This window comes from Rattus norvegicus, chromosome X, assembly GCF_036323735.1.
Source record: "Rattus norvegicus strain BN/NHsdMcwi chromosome X, GRCr8, whole genome shotgun sequence".
NCBI lineage: Eukaryota > Metazoa > Chordata > Mammalia > Rodentia > Muridae > Rattus > Rattus norvegicus.
Genome location: NC_086039.1, coordinates 110,083,303 through 110,104,250, shown reverse-complemented (window position 1 = coordinate 110,104,250; position 20,948 = coordinate 110,083,303). Strand labels below are relative to the sequence as shown.

Here is a 20,948-nt window from a genome sequence, read left to right as displayed (position 1 = left end):
CTTTTGAATGATAATTCTTCCATGAAAGGCAACTGATGTTCAAAGGTTGTATGACAAAGGTAACCACCTCAAATACAGGTCAACTGTAGGAGAAAGTCAACACGGGAATGGAGGATATGAAAATTGAGAGTATTCTTATGTGTCCAAAAGGATACTTTTTTTTCTCAAAATGGGGTTTGATAACAATCGATAGCATTTTCCTACAATGGTTGGGATAATTGGTTTAATCCCCAGCACTGACCACCTTCCCCCAATCATTTAGAATTATTATGTGATAGATTTGGGAGAGGCCTAGGGATCTTTGCAAAGGTTCTTAACTTGAAAGTCATTGATTTAGTTGAAATAAAATAACCCAACATACAAAAGTGGCTAAAAGAAAAGTAATTGACTCAAGGTAACATGAAAGGGAATGGCAGCATTGCACCACTTACAGTGGACAGATTTAGAATTGCCTCCATGGTATCCAAACACATGGAAGCAGGAGTAGCCATTGATTCCATCCTGGCACCCAGTCCCATTGTGGCAAGAGATTCCTTGGAGACCGCTGTGAACTCAACTTTGACAATATGCTAGTCAGCCATGTCTCCATATCCGTCTATGTGTAGATGGAGGAAACAACTACTACTATGGACTAGTCCATGGGTAGTGGACTCGCAGGGGCACACTTTGAGACTGTGATAACTCTTTGTTGGTTAAAGCCTTTGTCACAATGATACAATAGGTGAAGTTACTGTCAACATCTATATTTGTTACTGCTGGCCTGGATACACAGGTGCTCTGTGTAAGGCAGACATAAATGAATGCAGTAGCAACTCCTAACAATTTGTGGGGGGGGAATGTACTGAGCTGTCTTCAGAAGATCAATAGGGACCCACTGTAGCCCTACCTTCCTCCTTCAAGTTCTGTCTATGGTTGTATCTGTCAGCCTAGATTGATAGACAGGAGCCTACAATAACTGTTCTTTGAGAGTCTCTACCACAGAAGCTGACTGGAAAAAATGCAGAGACTCATAGCCAAACATTGGACAGAGCTCAGAGAGTCTTGTGGAAAAGTTGGGGGAAGGAGTGGGGGACCCAAATGGTATAGGAACTCCATTAGAAGACTGAGTCAAGTAACTTGAACCCTTGGGAGATCCCAGAGACTGAACCACCAACCAAAGAGCATACAAGGGCTAGACCTAGGCCCCTGCACATATGTAGCAGATATCTATCTTGGTCTTCATGCTCGTCCCCCAACAACTGGAGCAGGGGATGTTCCTAAGTCTGTGACTGCCTGTGGATCCTGCTCCCCTACCTGGGTTTTCTTATCTGGCCTCAATGGAAGAGGGTATACCTACTTCTACAGTGACTTAAGGTGCTAGGATGGGTTTATACCCAACAGGGACCTCCACCTCCTCAGAGGTAGAGTGAAGAGAAGTATGGGGGAGGGACTGTATGAGGGAGGACTGAGAGGAGAGAAGGGCTTTAATAAGGATGTAAAGTGAGTAAGTAAATAAATTAATGGGAAAAAAGAATTGCCATGGTTTGTGTTCAAGTCCTAAATCTAAAATTTATTACTTGTGTGGCTATTATTAACTAATTTAACCTATTAACTAGGTTTTTTTGTTTATAATTCTTTGGAAAAATTTTGTCCTCTATCTTTGTTGTTCTTGTAAAAATCAAATTAGACAAAGGGTTTGATAGTGTTATGTATATGTTGCAGTAACTTTTTTTAAAAAGCCAATTTATTGCCTGATTTAGTACAAAGCTGTAATCACACTTTGTCTCATTCATAAAACAATGGAAAATGTGCATAAGAGAAAGCCCCATAATGATAAGACTGTGGTGTTTAAACAAGTCTGTGCTGTTGGGTGCCTATAACAATGTAGAATCACTATTACAGTCTCAAAAATTTTAAACCATGATAGCATGCACTTCCCATATCCCAAAATAACAAGGCCTTAATAGATTACTGCTTTTCTCCCTCTCAGACAGAGACATTCCAAAATTCAATTTTTCTCCTCTAGGGAAGATCACACCAATTGGTTATCTAATACTGAAAGGTCAGCCCTGAAAACATGTATATATAGTACATTGTATGCAATGAACATGTTGCATTTATGAATATATATTCTATTAATTGTTATATATATGTATATATATATATCACAGAAAAATCTCCTTACACACACTATATATATAGTGTGTGAGGGTGTGTGTGTGCCATGACTTTAAAAGAGTAAGGTGGGTAAAAAAGAAGAATTTGGAAGGGGGAAAGGGAAGACAAAACTATGCAATTGTGTTATAATCACAAAAAAATAGGAAAACATTGTAGTCTTTCTACCTATCTATACTGGAAAATATCCCACCAGGTAATTGTTCAACATTGAAGCTATCCTTGTTTAATTTTTTATTTGTTCATTAACATAACTCAAACCTTAGCAAAGTCCTGTCAATACAGACCACTCTTGGATTGTAAGCTCTTTTTCTAGCCTTTTTCTGTTCCAGGCCTAAAGAGGATCAAGGTAGGAATAGTTTATAGTTACCAAGTCTGAGAACTCTTTTCATAGCCAATAAGACCCCGGGAAGTTTCTAACCATAGATAACCCAGAAGTTGAGAGCCTAGACTATCTTTTTAAAAGTTTTCATAAATGTAAATTGGAGGATTTTAATATAAATAGCCTCAGATAAAATGATCAGCCCTTATCTAAAACCAATGTTGAAACTGCAAAAATGAAATCATAGAGATGGAGAGGTCTTGACAGTCATCAGTGTAGCCTCATCCCATTGACTAAGTATAGAGAAGACATATGGAGATGCATTGAATAGCTCATAATAAGAATCTGTCACCCATAAATTACAGTGTACAATCAAGCAGCTGCTATACTATAGACTGCCCTGGACAACTGCTTCATTACTAAACTAAGTAAAAGGAAACATGTCTTTGAAGTCAACTTACTTTAAACCAAAAAAGGTACCTTGTACTAGGTACAATGCTTTTAATGTTTTTAATTTGAAGTTAAAATTATTCATTTAACATTTATGGTGACTGTAGTCAGTTGACTCGGACATACTCTTCAATTTGAGGGCCCCAAAGAAAAGAGTTATACATTTTGTCCTAAGTCACTCTAGAACATAAGAAATTTTTAAAAATAAATTCAAAATGCACAGGGAGAAGTTAGATCGACTTATCTTACCCAAGTCTTGACCATGGGCTCTTTTATTTCCTTGTACATATAAGAGAGAAAAGCCATCATAGATATGGACTGTTCCCTGTGGGCATTGTGGTGCATCTGTTGTCTGACTGTGACGTGTGATGAGGAATCCATGGGCAACAGAGGTGGTTCCCGGGGGCCCTGGAGGTCCTTGCAATCCATCTGGTCCTGGGGGACCATCCAATCCACGGCTACCTATTTGAATGAAAGCATTGGCATACAAGATTAAGTAAGGTCTGATCCACTATTGTGGCTATTAACAAAACATAATGATTAGTTAATTGATTCAATCTGTATGTGGTGTCTGAAAAGGCATTGTCAGTTATAATGGGTAGAAGGACAAACAAGATTATTTACTTTAGGGGTTGGGGATTTAGCTCAGTGGTAGAGCGCTTGCCTAGCAAGCGCAAGGCCCTGGGTTCAGTCCTCAGCTCCGGAAAAAAAAAAAGATTATTTACTTTGCCCTCAAAGAGATCATATTGTCCTGGCACACTAAAAATTCTTGAACAGAATTTTAGGTAGGAAAAAGTGATGCCTGTGGAAAGGTAGCATGCTTTCTGCTCTCTTTTTATTCTAAAGGAGTTTGGATCTTATGACCAAATTTTACTAGCTGCTTTGTTCAACCACTGGAAAAGAAGAGTTTGGTTTCCAGAGCTCCTCCAGCTTCAGTGTTGAAAATGATTTTCTTTAATACATCTGGAGAATTGTTCCAAAGGATATTTGCTTAGAAATTAAGTAACATATTATTTAAAAGCCTTCAAAATGCATGGTTTAAAAAGTTTTTTTTTATTTTACTTTACAAGTACAATGTAGCTGTCTTCAGATACACCAGAGGAAGGTATTTGATCCCATTACAGATGGTTGTGAGCCACCATGTGGTTGCTGGGAATTGAACTCAGGACCTCTGGGAGTAGTAGGTACTCTTAACCATTGAGCCATCTCTCTAGCTCTGCAAAAGCATCATTTTATTATGACACTGGTAGTGCTCTTTGTGCCCAGGGCTTTAATTACTGTGTGTGGTATGTGTTGATTTTTGCTTTTAGGGCACATCATAGCAAAAGATGTCACTAATTTGTTCATTCTTTGGAAACACAAAATTACTGAATTGGCAGTGTTGGCTCTAAGAAGGTGCACATGTATCACTACTTTGTTTTGTTACCAAAGATACTCTTTTTAATATACATTCATTATGTTCATATTACTCCGTTTTAAACCTATACTACCTAGAGTTACTAACACAAAATAAACAATCTATTAAGTTTATAATCTTGTAATTTTTTTGTTTTTTTCAAGACAGGGGTTCTTTGCATAACCCTGTTTGTCCTAAAACTTGCTCTGTAGACCAGGCTGGCCTTGAACTCAAGATATCTGCCTGCCTCTGCCTCCCAAGTGCTGGTCTAAAGGTGTGTGCCACCACAGCTTGGCTTTTATTTTTATTTTAGCAATCATATTAATGAATTTTTAAATAAGTTTAATCAAATTTGTTTGTGAATTAGGTTGACTTTTGATTGAAATGTAGGAAACTGATTCTCAGTACTTTGGAGGCTAAGGAAAGAGGAATGCCATGATTTTGGGGCCAGCCCAGGCCATACTGTAAAGATTGGGCCAACCATGGTTATATAGTAATATATTGAGTTTAAAAAAATGAAAAGCTGAAATACATTTAGCAGAAACCAAAATTAATATTGTAAAAAGGATATAGTAATGACTGACTTTAAAGATCTATATATCAATATATTTTCTCAGCATGAGTTCTATGGTGATCCTTTAAATTTTTCGTCTATATTTACTGCATTCTGTAGAGGAAATTATCTTCTATAACATCACAAAATGAAGAAAGATTAAAAAAATCGTTCTAAGGTAGTTAATGAATTACACTGAAAATGAATTGAGTGGCGCTGTGACTGTATCTCAACAATAGCCTGTCCCGTATACCGAATCCCTAGGTTTAAGCCTTACTGAAATACAATAAAACAAAATAGCTGAAAAGTAATTATATTGAATACCTGGAAGAACATCTTGGATTTCTAATGCTTTATATCAAAGAAAATGCAACATATGTATGATTGTCTGGTATAGCATATTTCTTTGGATGTAACTCCCCATTTTTCCCCAGCTCTGGATTTGACATGCTGTCTACACAAGAAGTTGTCAGAGCTCCAAGTACAGCCCCAAATCCAGAGACCAGACCTGGAAAGCATAAATGCCACGACCAACATCACTGTTTTAGTCTTTTTACCTGGCTGCCCCGGCAGGCCTGGGTCTCCTTTGCGCCCTCCTGCACCATCAAAGCCTGGGAGTCCATTGCGTCCTGGATCTCCTGGAGGGCCAATTGGACCTACAAGAAAAGAAACAGATTTTCACACAATCAAACCATTTAAATTAGCTTGCTCAGAGTAGTTAAAAGAAATCTGGTTCGGCCTAAATTATTTTAACATTTTTTAAGAAAAAGGTATGTGGGATCCATGGTGGCCTCTTATTCTGTTCCTTGCTGGGACTGTCAGAGACAAACTATTTGCATGTAAAACGTGGATCAAGGGAATGTTCTCAAATAGAGAACATTAAACAATGATCTACAAAGGTACCTGGTAGACCTTGAGGGCCTGGAAGTCCTGGTAGACCTTTTAATCCAGGTTGTCCAGGAATTCCTGGAGGTCCAGGATCTCCTTTGATTACAATACTCTGTCCTGAAGGACCAGGCAACCCAGGAGGACCTAAGAAGCAAAACACATACATGTAAAGACCGTGAAGATAAAATATCAGGAGAAACAGATACCAAATTGGCCTAAGGTCAGAAGATGCATTTGTGTGACAAAACAAACAAACAAACAAACAAACAAACAAACAAACAAACGTACCTAACTGCTACCACATCAAACAGAAGTGTATTCAGGGAAATTATAATCATTTAATAAAGAAAATTAAAACGAGCCCATTCCAGCCTTCAGACCAACCTTCCTGGAATCCCTCAGGATGGAAATTCCAGACTCACACAACTAACTCCATCCTTCCATGCTGAGAACCTTTGTTCCCCTCCTCTCTAGCCAGAAAAAGCTTAGATTATAGCTGCCAACTCTAGCTATCTTTGCCAACTTCACCCATGGCTGCCATGTACAACTTGCCCCTTGTCAATGCAGAACCAAAGGTTCTGGTTACCAACTCCACCCTTTTCCATGACCTAAAGATGTCACTCTCCAAGAAGTAGCATTACATACACCCCTAGTCACCATTCCCCTACCCTGCTCCTCTCCTTCAGGTAGGGACCCTAGACTTGTATTATCAATTCTACTAGCAACTATGGCTTGATGACCAGTCCTGAGAACCTTCCCCCAACACTCCTGAACATTATCAAAGGCTTATTTGGGTGCTTAGAGAGTTCAATTAGCTTGTGCTTTAGCTAGGACCACTTCTGAAATCCCATTTAACACCAACACTAAATTGCCCAACGTCTAAACATTAAGCCCTATACAGCTAGTCTGTTACATGATAACGTGGGGCTATAGGAAACAGAGCTTCAAATATCCACTCAACAAAGGAGAGACAATAACGTATTTCAGGACCCCATTACAGATATACAAACATGAATAATCTACTAATACTCCTGTAGTAATGTTCCCTGAGAAAAGTGATTCAGAAGGTATGCAACAAAGTATTTCAAAATAGGAATAATGAGAATTATCAAGGAACTTGAAGAGGTAAGAATGAATTCTGGAATGAAGCACTCAAAAACACAAACAAGTAAATAATAAAAACAATTCAAGATATGAAAAATAGAAGTTAATGAAGAGATTCTCTGACAAAATGTCAAAATGAAAAGTCTTGAAATGAAATATTCAGAAATTCAAACAAAAAAATTTACATGAAAGCCTTACCATTAGATTAGACCAAGTGGAAGAGAGAATATTAGGTCTTGAAGAATAGGTAGAAGAATTGGATCACTCAGCCAAAGAAAATGTCAAATCCAACGAATTCCAATAATGGAAGATACAGGACCTCTGGGCCACTATAAAGAGACCAAATCTAGGAAGAATAGGTATAGAAGGAGAAGAAACACATAAAAGGTACAGAAAATATTTTCACCAGAATCATAGAATAAAATGCCCCTAATATAAGGAAAGAGATTAATGCCCAAGAGGTATACAGAACACCAAATAGACTGGACCAGGAAATAAACTCTCCATACCAAATAAAAGAATGGACAGAAAAAGAAAGGCTATTAATATTAAAGCTTGCAAGGGAAAAAGACCATGTCACATATAAAGTCAGAATAACAGTTGATTTTTTTCCAGTGGAAACTATGAAAGCTAGAATGAATTGGAATGATGTTATTTAAGTTATTAAAAACCAAAAACATTAGCCCAAGGTACTCTATCCACCAAAACTATCAATTATAATAGGACAAACAAAACATTCTAGGATAAAAAATATATGAAAGCATTCATGATCCATAAGGTAGCTCTCCAGAAGATACTGCCAGGAATATTTAGGTCAGAAGAGAAGGTTAAAGATCTCCAAGCATAAGAAAGAGATCTAAAAAATTTCAGAATGTTGAATGAAAAGAAATGAAATGAAGAGAAACCTAATAAAACCTCACACAACAATGAAATATCAGAAATCAGTGTATATTGTTCAACAATAACTTTTAAGGTTCTTAACTGTCCAATAAAGTGACACAGATTGACAGATTGGATCAGAAAACAAGACACATCTCTTTATTGTTGTTGATGTTGCCACCAAAAAAACATGTTAGGGTGAAAGGATGGAAAAGGATAGTCTAAAAAATGGATCAAAAAGCTTTTCTAATATCCGATGAAATAGATTTAAAACTGAAACTAGTCAGAAGATGAAAATTTTATACTCATTAAAGGAAAAAAAATCCAACAACAGGACATAAACAGCACTAAACCGTTTAAAATATTTAACATATTTCGATGTCAGGGAAATGCAAATGAACTTTGAGACTTCATCTTACCAAATCAGAATGCCCATAAATGTATAACCTACACAAACAAGCAAACCAAAACAAAATAAAATGACAAATGTTGGCATGGATGTGGGGAAAGAGAAATACTTCTTCACTGCTGGTAGGAGTACATCCTTGTGCAGCCAACATGAAAATGAGTGGAGGTTCTTCAGAAAGCTAGAAGTAGATCTACATGTGATCCAGTTGTGTGACTCTTGAGTAATCCCAAAATATATATCTATCTGCTCATTGATGTTTATTGCTGTTTTCTCTTCACAATAGCCAGAAAAAGAAAACAGCCTAGAGATATTGATCAACCGATGAAAGGGTATTTAAAATGTAATATATTTATATAATGAAATATTATTCAAATATTAAGGAAATTATAACATGAAATTTACAGATAAATGAATAAGCTAGAAACAATCATTCTGAGTAGGTAACCCACATCCAGAAAAAACAAAGATCATGTTTTCTCTAATCTGTGGATGTTAGCTTTAAGCCATTAGTGAGCGTTTCATTTGGAATATCCACAGAAGTCAGGAAAGTAATAAAGCGCCATGGAGAGGAAACTTCAGAGGAGGAAGAAAAAAAACAGCTATTAAGGGTTAAATGGGACTAGTAACAATAAAGGTTAAATTGCGATGGGGAAAGGAAGGGCAGTGTAGAGAAGAGGCAATGAGGATGGATAGTAATATTAAAAACTGTTGAACACATATGGAAACCTATGATTGCAGAAATTTACACACACACACACACACACACACACACACACACAGGTTAAAATATAGTTATTCAATAACAGAGCAACAATACCTCTAGTAGATACCATAGGCTAACAAAGGAAAAGTCCAGTGCAGGAATGAGTTACTTCTTTTGAAGTTATTGGACAGTGAGTTGCCATAGACCACTCCCAAACATAACAGGCTATCGGTTACCCAAAACTTGATGGTAAGGTTCTGTTTCTGAAGACACCACAGACTTAAAGAATTCAGAGAAATAAAGCTAGGCCTGATCTGGAAGCCCAATTCTTACTGGCTCGCTTTTCCTACTGTTGGATGGGGCTAGAAATGTCTACCTTAAATTTAATAGGGTGGCTATCAATATAATAGAATTAAATAAATAGTTTAGAAATTAGGAAATGATGTTGATAAGAAAATCATTTTGATAATTTGGAAAGACAGAATGGATACTTTTAAAAGTCTTTTGTGTTTCTAAGGATCAGGCATAAACAGGCTTAGAAGAAAAATTCTTACCTGGGGGCCCCGTAAGACCTGGTTCCCCATCAGGGCCAGTTGAGCCTGGTACTCCAATGGGTCCTTTCATTCCTGGAAAGATGATATATAAAATAAAACTGCACAAATATGCAACAAGACAGCCTTATATAGGAAAATAAGAAAAAAAGGTCACAAAAAACAGGTGAGCTTAATATGGTCAGCCCTAGTTGGACTTAGGGAATTGTTTATACAATAACAACAACAACAACAACAACAACAACAACAACTACTACTACTACTACTACTACTACTACTACTACTACTACTACTACTACTGTAGCAGTATAATATAGCATATAGTATAGTAGTAGTAACGGCAATCAATAAAGAGAATGTGAATAGGGGAGAGAGATGCAGTGAGCTGGAGGAAGGTAATGAATGCACATATAATATCAATATATTGAATATATGGAATGTTCAAAGAATAAATAAAAACACTTAAGAATATAACGGAAAACCTTAAGCCATTCTTTCAAATACCTGGGAATCCTGGAACACCAGGGAGACCAGGATCTCCTTTCATTCCATTAAGACCTGGTCGGCCAGGGTTACCCTGAGTAAACAAAAATCATTGCTGTTAGGAACATAACTAAGACAGAGTAGACCCATGGCTCCAGCTGCATATGTGGCAGAGGACGGCCTTGTTGGGCACCAATGGGAGGAGAAGCCCTTGGTCCTGCCAAGGCTCGACCCTCAGTGTAAGGGAGTGTCAGCGTGGGGAGGCAGGAAGGGGTGCGTGGGTGGGGGAACACCCTTATTGAAGAAGGGGAGGGGGGATAGGGGGCTTATGGATGGGAAAACAGGAAAGGGGATAACATTTGAAATGTAAATAAAGAAAATGCCCAATTAAAAAATGGGAAAAATATTCAAGTATTGCATGGTAGCATAGAGAGCTGTTGCTCCAGTTAAACTGGAAGGATCTAAATTCTCAGTCTGCTTATTACCTTTTACCCAGCACAGAGAAAATAGTAGTAGGCCTACTTTATGGAGTGACAGTAAAGATTAAATGACAAAGTTCTTCTTAAATGCTTAGGAAATAGTTGATAATAGAATATTTAGTCAGTAATGGTTATTAAAAAGATCACTTTCTTTTTACTCTAGATCTGAGGCGATAGATGCTTAGATTAGAATCATTTGTATAGAAATTATAAAAAGACTTGGCAAATATAATATAGGAACTATAATAGGTTGAGGAGCCACTGATAGTATAGAAGCAACAAAAATGAGAGAGAGAGAGAGAGAGAGAGAGAGAGAGAGAGAGAGAGAGAGAGAGAGAAGCTCAAGAATCTAAAAGGTAGCACACATAATGTCAAAATGATTCAAGAGGCTTCAGTACTGCACTAACTGTAGGACTATGAAGCCTTTAATAGTAGGACTGAAAAGGGCCTAAGGTGAGAATGTATTTTTATGTCAAAATATAGGAAAGTGTCAAAGAAAAGGAGGTTTTAGAAGCATGTCAGAATGCCAGCAGATCCAGCTCCATGCGGCTATCTGGAAAAATGTGAATAGCAAAATAAGCAATGGCAGTTTAAAAATTTATAAATCATTGGGAAAAAACCATGAGTCCATACTCATAATAAATATGTGACTGCATAGAATAGAAGGGACATCTCTTGCCTACAGTAGGACTAAATGGTACATGTGGAGATAATGCGGAGTCTACAAAGTCATCATTTTTGCCATTAACCCAGTAAAATTTTTCCATTCAAAACGCATTAATAGATGTTAAACTTATGGAGAAATCTTGATGAGGATAGTATTTTTGTTGCTCTTATAGTATTCTAGCTAAGGCTATATAACCTGAATTTGATTAAAATGACAAATTAGACAAAGGAAGGCTTATTCTATTTTTAAAGTGAGGAGAGGCTACATTTTTATGTATTAAAGTCATGAAAGAAAAAAGGCTAAGAAACTATTTCATATTATAGAATAAAGAGACGCAGCAGTTAAGTGGAATACATGATTTGGTCCAGATACCTTGCTACAGGATGAAATGTTAAAATCTATATTACTATACCATCTGATAAAATCAGAACAGAGATAGTAGAAATTAAAATATTTGATTTCTATTCAATTTTGTCAAGTTGATAGCTGCACTGTGGTTATATAAGAGAGAAACTTAAACTTAAACTTAGAGAAACAGTATGACTGAGACTACACCTTGACTCTAATTTCAAAGTCGGAACTAGTCCCACTCACCATAATTACTCTCCTATGGTGTATCCGTCCAAATGCAGTGTACTGATGTGTATATGTAAGTTTCCTTTTCATAGGTTTGTTCTAACCAAAACTCTTTTAGTATAAAACAGCAAAGACATTTTAGTGGGAAGACTAGGAACCTTGCCTTCTACTCTTCTTTTTACTTCACCAGTGAGCCATGTGGTGAGTGTTAGCAAAGTTCTGCTGCTCAGAATTCCCATTTCGAAAGCTGTCAGCCACTCTATTCTACCATCAAATGTGTAGTCTCATTTCTTACCGGAAGGCCTGGTGGTCCTTGATCTCCTTTCAAGCCAGGTAAGCCTGGTTGCCCAGGTGGACCTGGATTTCCCCTCTCTCCTTTAATACCTCCATTTCCAGGGGGGCCACGAGGACCTTCTGTACCAGGTGGACCTTGGTAATGCACAGCAAACAGCCACATATTAGTATAGTATTCCTGTTTTTTTAGAATATCAGTCATCTTTGTGTCAGTTTGTGGGGTAAAATACATAGATGCAGACTGAGTAAATGTAGAATTTTTGTTATTAATGCTGGTTTGTAGACCCTTTGTGCCTCATGTATCTCAGGTTGCTATTTAACTCATTATGCAGCAAACAAGGGACCTTGAACTTCTGATCTGCTTGCCCCACCTCCCAAATGCTAGGATTATAGGGATGTACCACAACATTTAGTTTGTATCATCCTGGGGATTCATGTATATTATCCAAGTAGTCTACCAAGTCAGCAAAATCTTCACAGACCTTTGTATCTTATTTTCTGCTAAACATAGTAAACTCGAGTCTAAAGTAACTCTGGATATGATGTTTGCTTCTGTAGTCCACAAAACAAGTGTTGGATTCAAATTTAAATGAGACATAGGATAGCATTAGTCTCAAATTGCAGCACGTTTCTGTGGGAATGGAGATGTCAAAACAGTTTCCTGGGTCATATGCTGGACTATTGGGTCCAGTACCATTAGGAAGGGTTCCCAAGAATAAGTCCTTTAGTACTTAGCACTGCTAGCTGCATGACCAACACTTGGAGAATGACTGTTGTCGAGCAATGAGGAATTCATGCCATTTCTCTTACTGAGATTAAAATAAAACTACTTAGGGATGAGCATCAAACATTTGACAAACTCCTGGGTTAGATTTTCAGTACCTCAAAGAGTTCAACTGCTTTATTTATAAGAAGATATATTCATTTATCTTTTACTACTGTGCAATTTTTGTATTGTGTGGGTCATGCATGTGACCTATGTATGCTAGGCAAACATCTAACATCTGAGCAATGACTGATTGAGCAGTTAAAACGGTTAAGCACACTAACTTTAAGTCCATTTTAGTGATACATTTGGCATATGGGATATGTTTTAAATGCCATATATCTATTGTTTCAGTATAGGACATATAAAATTTATTTCAAAGTATTTCCATGGGTTTGTCAAATTTTGTTCTATATTTTACCATATCGTTCTAAATAAAGATATCAGTTCCCTTAAGCAACCAGGTGGCTTTATCACTGGGCAAGCCTTTTGGAAGAAGGTAGGGAAACATGCTAACTGTTTGTAGAGTGCTTACTGGCTGAGGCTGAGGCTATTAATTTTTTTTTGTCTTAAGAAAATAATTTCAAAGCCCCAAGTCAAGCTAGCACATATATCTTCTCTCCTATGGAAGTCTTAATTAAAAAAATATTTCAAGAAAAAGTGTTTTTATGCAGGTATGATTTTTAAAGGAATCCTAACCTATATACGTAGGAATTTGAAACAGTAGGCTGGTGTTTATTGTAGACAAAAGGTCTTATTTTTGACATGAGATAAAACCCAATCCTTAATGACCATCCCTAATTTTCATTATTCTAAATCAATGGAAATACACTAACAAGACTGAATATCACAGTAATTAGAAGCACTGGATACTGGAATTACAATGCTGGGTTTGAATCCTAGCTCCTTTAGTGATTAGCTCTGTGACTTTAACAAGATTATTAATCTTTTCAGCTTCAATTTCTTCTTCTATAAAATAGAAACAAAAATAGCATTGGGTTTTACCTGTTTTTTGGAAAGACTAAGTGAAACAGCTGTTGAAACATGCTTAGTTCAGCACCCACCCAATCCTAAGAACCATGAAATGTTGGCATTTTTATAGTTATAATTACTACTAATTATTAGTAGTAAAATTAAAGATAAGAATGGATCTTGTGACATTTTTAACGTATAAAGAATTTTCAGTGGTTTCATAATGTGTTAATTATCTGATTATGACAAAGAGGAAGCAAGTTCGTGATAATACAGCAATTAATTTTGACATTTAGACAACTTAAATCATACAATCAACTTGGCTTGGCAAATAGACATCACAATCACGAAAACTCCTTTCGCAATTGTAAAGAAAGGTTTGGGGTTACTTTGTACTTGAAAAAAAAACAAAACCACAGCTGCTTAGCTCAAATACACTAGAATAAGTTTTTCTAAATAAACTTGGTAATTTGTACAATTTCGGCTAGAAGTCTGCTAGCAATTTAGACAGTTGAGCTAAAACTGAAGGCTCTGAAGCAAACCAACAACAATGATGAGGGAAGATATGAGAGAGGGAAAATGAACCTTTGCATGCCACCATTCTCTATTTGGAGTTTCCAGAGTATGGCATCATTTGAGGAAAAGGCACTGCTCTATTATCAACTAAAATAAAATACTGAGAATTTTATGTCATCTCAGACATGTATTTGCACTTCTCCAAAAAATTAAATTAGCCTTCTAGTAAAAAACAGAATTTTATTTTAACTGTATCCAATAGCTTTCTTCCTCTCTTATGGAAAACAGCTTTGATCACACAGATCAGGGCAACTGTGGGCAAAAAAATTCAAGAAAAAATCCCTATCCAGAGATTAGAAATTATCAAGATGCTTGCTTAACTAAATATCTTGATGCAGCTTACAATGTAAAGGTGTTTGTATGGCTATCTAAGTTTTACCAGGCATTTATATTAAAGTATCTATCACAAACAATCAGACCACAAAAATCTGATATCATTTTAAATTCAATAGTAAATAAGTCAAAAATGTCAAAACCCAATACGATAGTATTTGAGAATGACATCACTTTTCAATGACTTATGAATTGCAATAATAAAGTGCATTTCTCTTATTACATATATAAAACATTTAATAAAAGAGAAAACTGACCAGTGAAGAGTCTAACCTTGAAAACCTGGGAAGATCAGAGTTCACCAAAGCCCAAAGATCGATGTTAGCAGTATCAGACATCACACAGTACAAAATAAGATTATGAGTTAGAAGTGGTTCACATTATAGATCAAGTTGAACAGTAATTCTCTTTGTATGCATTTCTTATGCCTATAGCACAATCAAGAGGCAAACAGACTGATCCAGAAATATAGAGAACTAAATCTTTTAAAAATAGAGACTATTCCATAGAATAAGTTGTTGGCCATTAATAGGATGGAGGATCTATTAAAGAGACTGTGTTAACATTACTAATGGACATTTCTAAACATTAGCTTCTCAAAACATTCAAGTTAGCAAGATAGTACCATTTCACCAAAAGTCTTCATTTTCTTTAACAAAGTAGTAACTGTGAAAAATATTTAAATCTATGCCACCTTTAACAGAAAGATGAAGTAAAAATGTATTTTGATGTTCAGAGTGAACCAATATGATAGGAAGAGTCAACTTTCCAAGCCTCATAGGCAAAAATATAATTAGAAAGCTCACCTGTGACTCAATGGAAAAATAAAACCAGGGTACACACACACACCATTACTACTTTTGCTTTTGTTTGCCTTATTTGAATACCTTTTATATGGTCATATTTTAATTTTTCATAATAAATTAGGAGTTAAGCATAAAGAGCTATTGAACTTAGAAATAAATATTCTAATTTTCCAATGATATGAAGACTATTGGTAAAGGGGTACTTTAAAAATATTCTGGCATGCAAGCCATTTAAGTATTACAACATTTTAAAAAAGTATTATTCTATGCTTTATTATCAGATTATTCATCATTTGAAGAAGACACATGATGTAACAATATTAAAGTCTACATACAGAACACTCTTTAGTTAGTATCAATTAACTCTAAACACAATTTCTCTTTTCTTAGAGTTCTTGCTATGATTTATGAACATTGAATTTCAAAGAGAATGAAGTGGTGGTCGACCATTGAGTAAAAGACCTTGGGACTTCTTGACCCTGCTTCTTAGTAACTATGTAACCGTGGACAATTCAATCTCTCTGAATGTAATGAAGACAGTCTTTGCTATACTGCCCTGCCTTGCCCGTTTATATAAGGATCAAAGTCAAGTTTCGAAATGTAGAACCACTGTCTGCTATGTGTAAGATGCTAAAAGAACACAATGATGATTAAAACCAAAAATTTAGGAGCATTTGTGAATTGGAAACTTACAATAATATATTTCAGTTTATGTAAATTGTCTCCAAACCACATACAACAAATTAGCCAATGACTTCCAGTCTGGACACCCAATTAACTAGATTAGAAATGCTTCTTAGCATAATTCAAAGTGAAGATATGTTCTATGAATATTAGCTTTAAAATGATCCAATAATAAAAATATTCAGAAAGATATTTTATTGATATGAGACATTTTAATGATTCATCTGTATGGGAAACTTTGTACCATATCATAGCAAAATTTCTAAGAGTTTAATTTCTAAAGGTCTGCATATTAATGAGTTTTATGCCAAGTCAATTTTATGTATCAGGCCTCATCTACTAATTTTCAAATCATGTACTTAAATTTAACTGAAAAAGAAACTGAAGGTAGGTTATAGAGTCAACTGGTATATTTTAATTCTAATTTCCACTCAAAGTTGCTCTCTTTACCTATTGTAAAATCACAGAGGCAAGGTTTAAATAACTACAATTTGATCATGTTTAACAAATGGCAAGTTGTTCAATTGACTTTAAACGTGTTGGGGCTATTTTGCTCTTTTTTATGCAAATACATTCTTGTATTGCAAGAATAAAACAAAACAAAAACTTATCTAGCAGTCCAGTCTAGCAATGATCAAGGCAGCAGAATTCTAGGCAAGTTAGACAGAATAACAGTGAAAATTGCTTCAAAGTACCCCCTCATCTTGTCTTTATCTTGTTGATAGTTAAATCACTTTCATGGCCTTAATCTACTCAAGGACATCCACGAGGAAGAATGTAAGACAATGTTATTAGGGATTGATGGAGATGCGAGGTTAACAAAAAGTAGAAGAGAAAGAAGGAGGTGGAGAAGGAGATGAAGAGGGAGAAGTAGGAGGTGGAGGAGAGGAAGAAGAGGAGGAGAGGGAGTAGAAGGAGAAGAGGAATAGGGGAAAGAGGAGGAGGAAGAGGAGTCAGAAGAAGAGGAGGAGGAGAAACTGGAGCTAAGATCTAGCTAGCTATAAGACTGCTAACACGATAAAAGCAGTTTTGCTCCAAAAACTTATCAAGAGATCAGATCATAAACATTAAAGTTTTGTGCAAAAATTATAGGGTGCTACTAGTAGAAGAGACATTTATCTTGAGTAATGGGGAGTCCCACTCAGTCCCTAAGAGTATGCATGACTTTAAGTCACAACCTTAATAATTTTCGTTCTCAGTGTTCCTGTGTCAATAATGACCCTCTCTTTGACCAAACATTAAACCAGCATCTGTGAGACTTCTTTCTAGGTCTCACTCTAGCATACTCCTCCCCCTTTTTTGCATACCAAGGCCAGTTACAGACAAAATCTAACCAAATCAGTTTAGTACCTTTCAACCTCTAAATCTCCAATAGTTAGTTAGCATCTGATCGAGTTCCTCATTCCTTACTCTGATGTCTTAAGTCCTTGGCTTGCCTTTAGTGAGAATCACATGAAGTCAGTTTAAGACTCCTCCTGTGAGGAGAAGCCCTTGGTCATGCCAAGGTTGGAATCCCAGTGTGGGGGAATGTCGGGGGTGGGGTGGAAGTGAGGTAGATGGGGAGGGGAATACCCATATAGAAGAAGGGGAGGGGGAGGGGATGGGGGTTTATGGACAGGAAACCAGGAAAGGGAATAACATTTAAAATGTAAATAAAAAATAATCCAATAAAAAAGGACTCCTCCTGCTTTTAAGCACCTCTTAGTAAGTTTCAGTCAATAACTTTCTCTTTCGGTCCCTGGAAGTCTTTGTTCTTGTTTTATTGGGAGCTGGCTTATTTCCTTGTCTCTGTTATAATGGGGTCTCCTCTACCATAGTTGTCTTGATGAAATTTGTCTTCAGAGTTTGCATCTTAAGAAATTTCCTAATAATTCTTATACATACAACACTTTGCATATGTGTGCATGTATGAATAATATTCATGTGCATGGGTTGGTGTGGTAGAAATAAATCAAGAAATCAATTGACATAGGGATTCATGGGTTCCCCCTCTACAAACTATAGTAAATATTTAGTTCATTTAAAGAAAAAAGGTCTCCCCATTAGTGAATCAAGGACTGCATCATCTACAGAATCTGATAATCCATATTATTTATTATTAAAATGCTTTTCTGAATAAGTTTAATTTCATTGAATAAAAATTTAAGGCAATAATAAAAATACATTCTAACAAAGAGAAAGCATACTTTCACAAAATTGAGTACTTTAAAATTTCAATTAAAAATGACACAGAAGTATTAATTTTCAAGTATTTCATTTAGTTAATCTCCCTAATTGGATAATGTGGAATCATTCCAAGAGAAATACTTGGCAGTACAATACTCTGACAACTTGGGTCCAGGCCACTATTTAAAAACTGAATTGGCATATGCTCTTAAAATATATTTAAAAACTTGAAAGCATTAAACACACACACACACACACATTGATAAACAGGCACATATGTGTATATACACACATATATAATATGTACATAAATGCACAGGCACAATTTCAAATTTCATGCAGTTACTACTTTGGAGTTAAAGAGCTAACCTGGAGGACCTGGGTAGGGATGGAAGTTCACCAAGACCCAATGTCATCGTTAACAAAAAGGAAAATATCAAAACTGTTAGAAACATCAAGAAACTACAGCATTATACTAAATACTCTCAAGTTAAAGTTGAGTTTAATGATAGAACTCTCTGAAAGTCCATGTTCATGCATCTTATATAAACCAAACTATCTCTACTTAGCATTAATGTTAAAATAAAAACTGTACACGTGTTATAGTTTGAAAGTACAAAAATCATTTTTATGATGTTCTTTGTTATGAGCTCAAATTCAGAACATTTGACTCTAAGAAAAACTGATTTAACACTTTAATTTATATCTGCAGCTTATAAACAAATCAAGAAATCAAACATTCACTTGATGTGCATTCTTCTTTGGAGTACTTTGATTAGTCTTTAAAAATAGTGATTGCAAAAGCGTGTTTGTGACTACTGCTTTTCTGTTATTATTTTAAAGAAATGTTCACCTGAGAGCTCCATTCCTCGTCACAAATAATCACAACACTAATTAGGATGTAAAAGAATAATAGTTTGGTTTATTTGAATTATGACATGCAAACAAAGCAAGATACTGGCTTCAGTTCTTTACATCACATGCGAGACAGTTAAGGTGGCTGAGTTTTTTCCCTCCTGGTTTTCTTCAATTGTAAACAAAGAAAAAAACAACACCCTTCAGAAACAGTTAAGTCAGATCACCTTACATCTGACTTTGAAAATGATGCTCTGAATGCAGGACGTTCTGTTTAGTTCATGGTTTTAGGGCACATATTAGCAAAACCAAGTCCAATTCTTGCCATTTAAATATATTTTCTAGTTTTGTGGTACACTTTAGAAATGAATTAAGAATATTTGAACGATGAAAGATTATTGATTTGTTTCTTTCTATCTCAAATTTCTCTCCTTTAAAAAAACAATAAAGGCCAAATTTTCAGTTACCCAAAAAAATAAAATATTAAGTACCTCGAATGTCTTAATAAGCTCTCAACAGTGATTGAACTCAGCAACATTAACCTGGGGTGAGAACGAGCATTGCCCAATTAGCAGAATGGAATGGCACAGCAGAGGTACAAAATGAGATGTGAACCTTGGATGCAAAGTTGAACTACTGAGGAGTGAGCACAGGAAAGGGGAGGGGCAGACACGAGGTTTGAAGAGACTGTGAGCCAATTTGACCATGCTGTGATGCTGCAGACAAATGTGATTGCCTAGCTCCTAGAGATCAAGTTGTTGTTTCTTTAACTGTGCCTAGTGACATTTGCTGATCATGTGACAGAACCATAGCAACAGCTTCTGATATGGAACACAAGCATGTATTTGGTGATCTCTAGAATGATTTCTGTGGTGACATGCCGAGAAGCATACATTAAAAAAGGTGCAGGTTGCATTTTGATGCCAGGTTATCTTTAATAACAATAGTAAGAAAACCTCAACGTTTCCCCTTTTTCCATTTAAGATGAACTCTAAGTAAATAACATATGCATTGCTGAAAAGAATGTATATTTTGGAATAAGCTAGGTATGAACCAAGCTATTTTATTAAAAGAAGTTTTCATGTGACAAATTCTAAACTCTTAAAGATTGAATAACCTGCCAGCAAAATTAACTAACTGAACTGGTAAATGGACCATTTCTTGTACCACACACAATCATACCTGGTCTCCCAGGAGGGCCTTGAGGCCCAGGGTTTCCTTTGGGACCTTCCAAAGATGGGCCAGGAGAACCAGGGGGACCTGGGGGACCTGGCATACCAGGGAATCCCTGAAAGCCTGGTTCACCCTTTGAACCTGGAAGGCCAGGATTTCCTGGAAGGCCAGGGGCTCCTCCATCACCCTTTTGACCTGTAGAAGTAAAGCAAAATTAGGGATACATTCAATAATACTGAATGCTGAATTATTAGCTCGCCTTTAACCCTAAAGTTATTTGGTAAGCTAATAAAATTCACTAGGGTAAATTTACTTCAAACACACAAAATCTATTCTCTTTATTAAACACATGTAACTGTCATCAGAAGTACTTATGAGCAATGGAGAAATAATGCTGGCATCATTTGTATTAGGATACAGAGCAATGAAAACATGACCAGGAGTTATGAGGGAAAAAGATAGACCAAATACAAAAAGCGTAAAAATGTCTTCAAGAATGAGTTCAAGATGAAGACAACTATCAAAGCTTTTGGTCTAATTTTGAGACTAGTGAAACTCAATGATTCCTATTAAATTCAGACCATGATACTAAAAGTTTATAATCACAATCTAGACAAACTGCTCTTGAAATTTTATTATAAAACACTAATACTTATGAGCCATAAAACAGTGGCATATTAAACGTTCATGAAAAGGATACTGGAAATTG

General features: G+C 36.0%; 1 protein-coding gene across 3 annotated transcripts in view; it reads right to left on the bottom strand.

The window, feature by feature from the left end:
• Col4a5 (collagen type IV alpha 5 chain) overlaps positions 1-20,948 on the bottom strand; it is a 203,964-nt gene that overhangs the window by 6,964 nt on the left and 176,052 nt on the right. Inside the window, exons 41-49 of one of the 3 annotated variants that reach the window (NM_001426996.1) lie at positions 20,249-20,434; positions 18,581-18,589; positions 14,829-14,837; positions 11,910-12,043; positions 9,914-9,986; positions 9,413-9,484; positions 5,779-5,907; positions 5,433-5,531; positions 3,176-3,388 (exon numbers count right to left, since the gene is read on the bottom strand). In NM_001426996.1, the coding sequence (NP_001413925.1) occupies positions 3,176-3,388; positions 5,433-5,531; positions 5,779-5,907; positions 9,413-9,484; positions 9,914-9,986; positions 11,910-12,043; positions 14,829-14,837; positions 18,581-18,589; positions 20,249-20,434 (924 nt within the window). Of the gene's footprint in view, positions 1-3,175; positions 3,389-5,432; positions 5,532-5,778; positions 5,908-9,412; positions 9,485-9,913; positions 9,987-11,909; positions 12,044-12,911; positions 18,590-20,248; positions 20,435-20,948 lie in introns of those variants that run through there. The other 2 variants (XM_006257313.3, XM_063280126.1) reach the window with 2 other exon arrangements.